The 11171-nt window shown below is 38.8% G+C and overlaps 1 protein-coding gene across 1 annotated transcript in view; it reads right to left on the bottom strand.

Annotated features, from left to right (window-relative positions):
* Positions 1–4848: 4848 nt before the first annotated feature.
* Positions 4849–11171, bottom strand: part of IRAK1BP1 (interleukin 1 receptor associated kinase 1 binding protein 1) — a 38802-nt gene continuing 32479 nt past the window's right edge. Inside the window, exons 3-4 of the mRNA XM_014829366.3 lie at positions 7662–7792; positions 4849–7552 (exon numbers count right to left, since the gene is read on the bottom strand). Of these exons, the coding sequence (XP_014684852.1) occupies positions 7282–7552; positions 7662–7792 (402 nt within the window). The 3' untranslated portion in view covers positions 4849–7281. The remainder of the gene's footprint in view (positions 7553–7661; positions 7793–11171) is intronic.

Below are 11171 nucleotides of genomic sequence, written 5' to 3'. Positions count from 1 at the left end.
GCGATGGCTGTAGATGGTCATACCGGAGAGTGAAGACATGAAGCATTGCTTATTAAAGACAAGATAGGGTACATTTATATGAAATAAATCTGCCTTCAAATTCTGCCTTTAAAATATTTATGCGGGAATAACACGGATTTAATAAATATTAAGTAGACTATCAGACGCCTGGTGAATCTTCCAGATGTTCCTAAAAGACCTTTCCTAACTTCATTTTATACATAATATCTTAATTCGAAATATAATATGACGTAGGTAACACAATATACCTTAGTTTTCTATCACTATTATCAAGACTTGAGAAACTTTTTAAAACACATAATCCACTTTTTTCCAAATCAGTTACGAAAACCTCTCCATCCATGATAATTCATCTTCTCAGTGGCAAAAATTAAAAGAAGTCTGGCCTTATTTGCGATGTGGCACACTCAATTATGGACACATGCAAGCTTTTGGGCTGTTTGTCTTGACTGTATATGACTAGCGAGGGAGCATTCATGGGGAATAGCAATCTGTGAGACAGCATAGGAAGAGGAGAAGGGTATTCAGAATTTTTTGTTTTGTGTGTGTGTGTGTGTGTTTTGGTGAGGAAGATTGGCCCTGAACGAACATCTGTGCCAATCTTCCTCTATTTCGTATGTGGGACACCATCACAGCATGGCTTGTTGAGTGGTGTGTAGGTCCAAGCCCGGGATCTGAACCTGTGAACCCTGGGCCACCGAACCAGAGTATGCGAACTTCACCGCTACACCAGCCCCCGGAATTTTTTTTTTTTTAAGAAAAAAACTAAACAAAACTTTGATGATTTCTCATACATTTTATTAATTTCAAGCATTTTAATTTTAGCATTTGCCCCTCCTTCATAAATGATGTTGCTTGCATGTGTAGCATTACAACTATACTACGTTCCATATTCCTAGTCATGATTTTTAAAAAGTCTTTAGACTTACATGTTTCTTTCTGTCTTGATGCTCACGTGGCTATAGATGCACGGCTTTTATCCAGGGCTGTGCACACAGCACGCATCGGTCCCGGTAAGTCGCCGACGGCAACCGCAGCCTGGCCGCGCTGCCTGCACTTGCCCTCGTGGAGGCGGGCGGGCAGCCCTGCCACGCCCTGCCTGTCAAGCTCGTGTTCTCTCGCCTGCCGTGGCCCCTTCTGCGCACTCTGCGTACACGCAGGGAAGCCGCGGTGGGCGGCTCGCGGAGAACGCTGCGGTTTCTGCTCTTCCTGCCTCAGGGCTGCTGCGCGCAGTGAGGGGCTGGCATCTGTCCAATCTCAGGGCGGCGGGTGTCTCACGGTCATGCAGCCCTGTGGTTGCTGAAGTGTTTCCACTTATTGCCAATTTGAAAAATCATTAGTTAATATTGGTCAATGAAGTGTCTAAACATTTAGATGAAACATTTCTAGTGTTGGATTTAATATTTGTGAGATCGTCAATTTTCTTTCTTATTATTCAAATGAAGCACTGAACAACTGAATATTTTAAGTGAATGTAAGTTTTAGTAACGTGGGATACTGTGAATTCTCAACATTCCTATAGAATGAAATCAATATAGTTACTCCTCAAATATATGCTGACCTCTGTGGTTTGCAAATACATTTTTTAAAGATTTTAGCTGAAAATTCATATTGGTTTCTTTGCAGACCATATAAGTCTGTATCACTGTATCTGTATTATTTTAGGAATAGGTACAATGAAGACGAAGAAGAAATCTATGCTCACTTTGTAGGTATTGAGCTAATGAAACATGAAATATTAAAAATAATTTTGTATTTTATTTGGTTGACATTCAACTTTGAGTTCGTTACACTTTACTCCCTACTCCAATATAGAATGTAATACCTTAGTTTTTCATGATTAATTTAGCATGAACTAAGAAAAATTTTATTTTGATGCTATTTACATACTTGGGCTGGAGTTGATTTATTTGAATCAACTAATTGAATCGTTATACTAATAATGATTATTAGTATACTAATTCTTTTAAAATGGAATTACAATATGGCTGATTGAATAAAAAATATAAACTGTTTTTGTATGAGTTTTCATTTCTACAAATTCACTATTGCTGTCAAGTACAAATATGATTTTCTAAAATAGGCTTTCAAAGTAAAATTAATGCTAATGGAAACAAATTCAATTTAAGCATCTCTTTATTAAAAGTTACCAGTTAACCGACTTTATTAGATGCAGTTATGTAGTGGCTGCAGTCAGGATGTCAAAAACGCCTTCCCCTGAGCAGTGCGTGTGCCCTCCTGGTGAGGAACGTGTGGCACAGTGATCGTCACCCTCAGTGGGGACAGGAGGTGAAGGACAAACACCCCTGAGAGCTGATCCAGTAAGCTTAAAATGCATGTACGTTCTGACACAGTTGAAGAGACGAGTTGAGACAACAAACTGCATGTTGTTGCATAGCCACGGACTTCTTTTCTGAGAAAGCTAAGCTTTGGAGAAACAGAAGCGTGCCTATTCGAGAGAAAAGGTGCAGAGTTTGAACACAGATTCTGGAATCAATGACCCGCACTCCCCTTCCTGCTCCCATGCGTACCAGCGTTCGAGTACTCTGCTATACAGACCATCCCTCTGATTCGGGAAGAAAGCAAAGTATCTGACAGCCCGCCTTCCTTCCCCTTAACCTTTCATTAGCCAGATACCGGGAAAAGAAATGTTTAAGACACAGCCCTACTACTGAGGTGAGGACGCTACACACAGTCTTGTGTAGAGACAGATAAAAGAATAATTAGGCTGTGATTAATGTGATCAGTGTAAAACTGAGATAGGTTTGAAACGTTGGAAGTATTTACCTGTTTTTGACTCTTTGCCCACAACTGCTTATAGAAGGGAAGGAACGGAGGATAAGCGATGGTAGCTCTGTATTTTGAAAAGTAGATCCCTCCCCCGCCATGGCACCATGTTCCTACGTGGTATTTGGAGGATACGTTTTTTAATTCAGGGATCACTCACTTGTTTCTGGATTAGATTAGCACTTTCTCCTGCCACGTGGGTTTTTTACCTCTTGGTGTGGAAACTGATTTTTGTTTTGGGGCTCACTAATATTGTCTCTTAATTGTACTGAGCATGTGAAACCCTGATAAATTTTAAACCCTGTGTACCAAATATGTTTTGGTTTAGTCTTCTGGTTTTTTCACTGTTATAAGAGAACCAACTTACATTTGAAGACCAAAGCCAGCATTTGTTCATTTTGAGGTGGGACTGGTGACCTATGCGAGTGTCGCGGCTAACTGGGAGCGACTGTTGGCTGCCATGTTGAAACCGGGGGTCCCGAAGAGTGGCTGAAACAGAAACGTCCTCCTGATAAACAGGTAAGAAAAGTGTTACTCTTTCAATAAAAGAGTACAAGCAATCCCTCTTGAAAAATATTACCTCACCCCGAGAGCAGTGTCTGACTTGGATTAGCCACTGTGAATCTTGCCTTGTAACATAACTGAGCATGTGAAAGCAACTGAGGCCACATTAGATGATGACCAGAAGCTATCTGGCTGCACATACAACCTGCATAAAAAATAGTAAATGTTTATGTTAGGGCAATTTATATAGCGTTTTTTCTGGAATGAGTAACAAGCATTTGCCTCCCATATAATTTTGTTATGTAGATAATACATTAAACTCCCACTTTTGACTTCACAATTCATGTTTTTAGTTTTTTAGGCCAATGAGAAGAATTCCTTACTATCAAATTCTGGTCAACAAATCTGACAGAACTGGGATATCCTCAACTTAAATTCCTGAGAATATCACAATAATTCTGGGATGTGAATGGTGCACAGCATCATACGTGACAAATTATTTTTCCAGGTCGTATTTATTTACATTAACTCAAATTAACTCTCAAGTAAGAATACTGATAAAAGTAAGGTAAATTGGTACTACAAAAAAAGTAATCTTTAGCGTGTAACTGAATGGAATCCTAAATTTTATTGGTAATATTCAGAAATCTTATTTTAATAGTATTTCCTTTTAAAAAGGCGCTTGGAATATAGTGGTCTGCTTCAAATATCCTAATTAGAAAATGTTTCTTCTTTCAGAAAACAATAATTTGCTGCTTTCTGGAAAGATTTTTTTTTTAGACATGATGCTTTAAAAAAAATATTTTTTAAAGGTTTTATTTTTCCTTTTTCTCCCCAAAGCCCCCTGGTACAAAGTTGTGGCATGTGGGATGCCCCCTCAGCATGGCCTGATAAGTGGTGCCATGTCTGTGCCCAGGATCTGAACCGGGGAAACCTGGGCCACCGCAGCGGAGCATGCGAACTTCACCAGGCGGCCACAGAGCCGGCCCCTGGATCGAGTTTTTTTTTTTTTTTTATTAATGTTATGATAGATTACAACCTTGTGAGATTTCAGTTGTACATTTTTGTTAGTCATGTTGTGGGTACACCTCTTCCCCCTTTGTGCCCTCCCCCCACCCCCCTTTTCCCTGGTAACCACCGATCAGATCTCCTTATCAATATACTAACTTCCACCTATGAGTGGAGTCATATAGAGTTCGTCTTTCTCTGACTGGCTTATTTCGCTTAACTTAATACCCTCGAGGTCCATCCACGTTGTTGTGAATGGGCCAATTTTGTCTTTTTTTATGGCTGAGTAGTATTCCATTGTGTATATATACCACATCTTCTTTATCCAATCATCAGTTTCTGGGCATGTAGGCTGGTTCCACGTCTTGGCTATTGTAAATAATGCTGCGATGAACATAGGGTTGCAAGGGACTCTTGGGATTTCTGATTTCAGGTTCTTAGGATAGATACCCAGTAATGGGATGGCTGGGTCATAGGCTGGAACGAGTTTTTTTAAAGAGGGTTCAGAAGAAAGAAATTCTGTCAGGACTAAGTTTGAGATAGGTTTATTCTGTCAGGCTTTGTGGCACAGGTCCCCCAAGTCCTTCATTGTGAGACTCCACGGCATGCCATGTGTCAAAAATTAGATTGCCATCAACTGAGAACTAAATTTGATACCCTTACTCTTAGGTACACAGGATGTCATACATAAACAAGTCCAATCTTTGAAAGATTTCTTCTCCTAGCTGTCGTCTAGAATAGGACTGTCCATTTTACAGGATTTTTTTTGAAGCAACGTCTTTAAAAATTCCTGTAAATTCTCAAAAGTGTTTGCTAACTTAAAATTTGTTTTTTTCATACGCTAAGTTGAAAACCTTCTTTAGCAAATATGATGGAACCAAAAATATAATGAAGCCATGGCTAAGAAAAATCTACGCACATGAATCAATTTTTGAGTATGAACAATTTTTTTTTTGAGGAGGAGGATTAGCCCTGAGCTAACATCCGTGCCCATCTTCCTCTACTTTCTATGTGGGAGGCCTGCCACAGCATGGCTTGTCAAGTGGTGCAAATGTCCACACCTGGGATCTGAACCGGTGAACCCTGGGCCACTGAAGTGGAAAATTCGAACTTAACCGCTGCCCCACTGGGCCAGTCCTTGAACAATTTTTTTCTTCCTGTACAGTCCCAATTGTACTTTTCTACCCAACTGGATAAATAAAAGCTAAGATAAAATTTAACCTTTTTTGGAAAGAAAAATTCAACATACCAAACTCGTTTTCTGATAACTATTTTTAATATATTTAAAAATTCATCTTAATGGAGGATTTGGAAAAGACAACTTTTAATTGGGCTGACAGTAATCAAAGAATGCAGTTGATACACTAGCCACCATTTACTGAGTGACTGCTGTGGGCTAGGCGGTATTCTGTGGTCTTATATTTCTCAACTTAATCCTTATAGTAATAACACTGCAAAGTAAGAATTATTAGCCTCATTTCCTAGGTGAGGAGAGAGGCTTAAAGAGGTTAAAGTGCCTGGCCGAGTCTACACAGCTGGTGGACACGCTCAGCAGTTACTGGAGACCCTGCTCTGTGCTGGCCCTGCCAGGGTGCCGGGTCTGAGGACGCGGCCATGAGCCAAGCAAACAAAATCTCCATTCGAAAGGAGCTGACATTCTAGCAGTGAAGTAAGGATTTGAACAGAGCGGTGCTGGATTCTAAAACTTTTCTTTTTAGCTTCCACACTCCCTCCCCGCCAAGGACACTACAGAATAGACGGCTACAATTGTTTCAGTGCCACTTAAAGTGAGTGGGGAGGGAAGCCACATACTGGTGTATGTTGTAAAAAAGAAATATTGGTATGACGTGTATATATCAGAGGGAAAACCCTAGGACCTATTGTGTGTAAGGAATGGAAAGCCTATGCTGCGTAAGAGACCTGGCATATGGTAACCTGTAGATAATGTGTATCCAACAGCAGTGACACATCTCAGAGAGCCGTAAGGATCAGTGTCATCTCGGTGTGTAACCCTGTGCTGTCCCACATGGCAGCTGTCAGCCACTTCCGGCTTCCGAGTACTTGAAATGCGGGTAGTGCAATCAAGGAACTGAATTTTAAAATTTTAATTTAAAAACTGACACTTGATCAAGTTAGTAGATCTTTTAAGCATGTTTGGAAACACCTGGGTGTGTGAATCTATTTTTTCAACTACATATGAGGAAACTTAAATACAGATCAAGTATTTCTGATGAAAATTTAGCATCTGAATTGAGATGTGCTGTAAGATAAAAAAATATACTGGATTTAGAAGACAGTAAAGAAAAATATAAAATATCCAACAGTTACTTTAAAAATATGTATTACATGCTGAAATGATATTTTGGATATACTGCATTAAATAATTAAAATTAGTTTCAACTGTATCTTTTTTTATTTTTTACTCTTTACTTTAACATGTGTCTACGAGGGCATTTTAGCTATGCACGTGGCTCGCATTCTATCTGTACGGGAGAGTGCTGGCATAAGCGAAGGAGCCCTGGTGAGGAGGCTCTGCTCCATATACCGCCTTTCCTTCTGGCATCAAAATATGTTCCTAGTATACCTCACTACCCTTTTATCAAAGATATGTGTTGCTCATCATTCTTTCTATTAATGTTAAGAATCATGCTAATAACTGTGTCAATATTTCTTCCTGTAGTTAGAAACGTAAAAATCACTTACACATGCCCCATAGGAATTGTCAGTATTACAAGTGTGCACACACAACACTTCTATTTCCAAAGAGTATTTCCCATAGTAAGTTTTTAAAAATACCAAGTCACATAACTACTCTGTGGGCACTGTATTCAAGGAGTGACAGATTTTGGGGAGAAATACTTTATACACTACACAATATAAATATTCAGGACAAAAGCAAACATTATAAAAAGTATAAAAATAAACAAAAAGATACAAACACAATATATTTTGGTTGGAATTTTAGAGATGTTTTTTAGTCTTTTCTTTGCCCTTTACTTCAAAAGTTATAAATACTTTTGAAGCAGCATATAGCGTTGCACTCTTGATTTTTTGTTGTACAGATGATGCACTTGAGAGGCTGGATGACTGGTGGTCGTCTGTTTGGCCTTCCCATTCTTTGGTTTCTTCTTCTTTGATTAATAAAGGTTTTCCTAGAGTTTGGCCAACAAGGTGACAGACTTCTTGAGCCTTGCGCCATGCATTTTCAACAGCAACGAGACAGGCTTGCCGTCTTAGGAATTAAATGCAGAGATTATTAATGTGATATTCAATGAACTGTAGCACTGAATAGTTTTGTTTAATTAACTGATAATTTAGTGTTAAAGATGTGCTTAACTTACCTAAGATTCTCAAGAGAACCTGGAGTGTGATAGAACTGGGGTGGGCTGATGACAACAGAGCTATCTAGCTTTTCAACAAGAAAGTTACAAATATTTTGCATTTTTCCAAATTCAGTAAATGTAATGCAGACCTGTAAATGAAAAGACATTTGAAATTATTTTTATGCCTGATGCATTATTTCAAAATTTTCTCTAAATGTGAGTAAAAAAAGTGAAGCCTGATTACAATGAGGTCATTTTATAGTAACAGATAAGAAAAGCCTATTTAATACTTACAAACAAATTATTACTAAATTTATTTTTGCTTATAAATTTTGTAATTTATCTAATCTTATTTTAAAATTCATTTTAAACCAGTCAGGGATGTTTTATGAAACAGATTGGAGAGTTTCCCCTTCAACTTTACTATCTGGTTAAATTCTAACCCAGGTGAGTTTTTCATGAGTCCCTACCTGAATCTACGCCATTAGCTTCCTGATTAGCAGTAATTCCATCATACTTCTCTGCTGTGACTGAGCTATATTTCTTCTTCCAGTAGTTATTTTCAGATCTAAATGTGGAAGCTCATCTATTTCACTAAGACCTCTACCTTAACTATGTGAAAGCAGTTCTTATTTCAGCAATACTTTAAAGCAGTAATCTTAAAACTTTACAGGGCTAGACCAGTGGCATCGTGGTTAGGTTTGCACGCTCAGCTTCAGCGGCCTGGGGTGCACTGGTTCAGATCCTGGGCGCAGAGCTATACACGGCTCATCAAGCCATTCTGTGGTGGCATCTCACATAGAAGAACTAGGAGGATTTACAACTAGGCTATTCAACTATGTACTGGGGCTCTGAGGAGGGAAAAAAAACCCAGGAAGATTAGCAACAGATGTTAGCTCAGGGCCAATCTTCCGCACACACACACACAAAACTTTTCATGGAAGCAGACTAAACTTTTTCTTCTAAGGAAAATTTACACAGGCTCAATATGTAAAACAAAAAAGTACAGGTACTGGAGTAGGCTGGAGTAGCAAAGAGAAAGAGAGGGGTGAGGGGACCTCCTGAGTCATCGCATCCGATGCACAACACTGCCTTCAATCAAATGTTATCCAGGGCAAACTAACGTTCCATCTGGCTTCAATACTGTCAGTAATGTATTTTACAATCAGTTTGTCAATTTCTATTTTTAAAAAAGCTGACTGAGATTTGCAGTAATCTATATATGTAGATCAATCAAGGAAGAACTGATATCTTAATGATATTGACTCTTCCAAATCATAAACAAGGTATGCTTCTCCATTTATTTAGGTCTTTAATTTCTCTTAGCAATGTCTTGTATTTTTCAGCATACAGGTCTTTCACATTTTTAAAATCAGATTTATCCCTAGGTATTTTATATTTTTGATGCTTATTAGTTCTAGTGTCTTTTTTTGTAGGTTTCATCAGATTTTCTAGATAGATGGTCATGTTGCCCATGAGTAAGGACAGTTTTACTTCTGACTTTCTCGTCTCGATGCCTTTTCTTTCTTCTCCTTGCCTGACTGCACTGGCTGGAACTTGAAGTACAATGTTGAACAGAAGTCATGCGAGTAGATATCTTGGTCTTGTTCCCGATGTGAGGCACAAAGCAGTCAGAGTTTCACCATGCAGTATGTTGTAGTGCTGTCAGTGGCCAGCACAGCAGAACCTGTCCGGTTTTTGGCACTTGCTCTCCCCTCTGGCGCTCTATCAGACAGTGCTCCGCTGCTCTTCAGAGGGTTCTCATGGCCAATGTTTTTGGGAGTGGGTGTCCAGGTCCTTCTTCCTACTCTGTGTTAGTCTGGAAGCTCCACTGAAATCCGTCCACCATAGGTGACCCTGCTGGTTTTTGAAACACCAGTGGCATAGCTTTCAGCATCACAGCAACACGCAGCTGGGCCTTGGCGATGAGAGCACTGAATCTTAACCACTAGACCGCTAGGGCTGGCTAAGTATGATGTTAGCATAGAATTTTCATAAAATTCCCTTTATTGGTTTGAGGAAGTTCCCTACTATTACTAGTTTGCTGAGAATTTTTATTAGGAATGGATGCTGGATTTTGTTAAATTTTTTTTTTTGCATCTACTGAGATGATCGTATGGTATTTCTTTTTAATTTTGTTGATATGGTAAATTAGATTAATTTTTGAATGTTAAACCAACATTTCATTCCCAGGCCATTATGTATTATCTTTTTTATATATCACCGGATTTGATTTGCTAAAATTTTGTTTATAATTTTTGCACATATGTTTATGATGGGATATTGGTCTCTAGTTTTCTTTGCTTGTAATGCTTTTTTCCCTGGTTGTCTTATCCTCTGGCCCCAAATAATGAATTGGGAAGTATTCCCTTTTTATTTTCTGGAAAAGTTTGTATAGAATTGGCATTATTTCTCCCTTAAATTTATGCACTTTCTAAATTCTCTTTCACTTTATTTATTTTTTTATTAATGTTATGATAGATTACAACCTTGTGAGATTTCAGTTGTACATTTTTGTTAGTCATGTTGTGGGTACACCACTTCCCCCTCTGTGCCCTCCCCCCACCCCCCCCTTTTCCCTGGTAACCACTGATCAGATCTCCTTATCAATATACTAATTTCCACCTATGAGTGGAGTCATATAGAGTTCGTCTTTCTCTGACTGGCTTATTTCGCTTAACATAATACCCTCGAGGTCCATCCACGTTGTTGTGAATGGGCCAATTTTGTCTTTTTTATGGCTGAGTAGTATTCCATTGTGTATATATACCACATCTTCTTTATCCAATCATCAGTTTCTGGGCATGTAGGCTGGTTCCACGTCTTGGCTATTGTAAATAATGCTGCGATGAACATAGGGGTGCAACGGACTCTTGAGATTTCTGATATCAGGTTCTTAGGATAGATACCCAGTAATGGGATGGCTGGGTCATAGGGTATTTCTATTTTTAACTTTTTGAGATGTCTCCATACTGTTTTCCATAGTGGCTGTACCAGTTTGCATTCCCACCAACAGTGTATGAGGGTTCCTTTTTCTCCACAAGCTCTCCAACATTTGTCACTCTTGGTTTTGGATGTTTTTGCCAATCTAACGGGTATAAGGTGATATCTTAGTGTAGTTTTGATTTGCATTTCCCTGATGATTAGCGATGATGAACATCTTTTCATGTGTTTATTGGCCATATTCATATCTTCTTTTGAGAAATGTCTGTTCATGTCCTCTGCCCATTTTTTGATCGGGTTGTTTTTTTTTTGTTGTTAAGCCATGTGAGTTCTTTGTATATTATGGAGATTAACCCTTTGTCGGATAAGTGGCTTGTAAATATTTTTTCCCAATTAGTGAGCTGTTTTTTTGTTTCAATCCTGTTTTCCCTTGCCTTGAAGAAGCTCTTTAGTCTGATGAAGTCCCATTTGTTTATTTTTTCTATTGTTTCCCTCAACTGAGGAGTTACAGCGTCCGAAAAGATTCTTTTGAAACTGATGTCAAAGAGTGTACTGCCTATATTCTCTTCCAAAAGACTTATTGTC

This window comes from Equus asinus, chromosome 24 (assembly GCF_041296235.1).
Source record: "Equus asinus isolate D_3611 breed Donkey chromosome 24, EquAss-T2T_v2, whole genome shotgun sequence".
Taxonomy (NCBI): Eukaryota; Metazoa; Chordata; class Mammalia; order Perissodactyla; family Equidae; genus Equus; species Equus asinus.
This window is presented reverse-complemented; position numbering and strand designations above follow the sequence as displayed.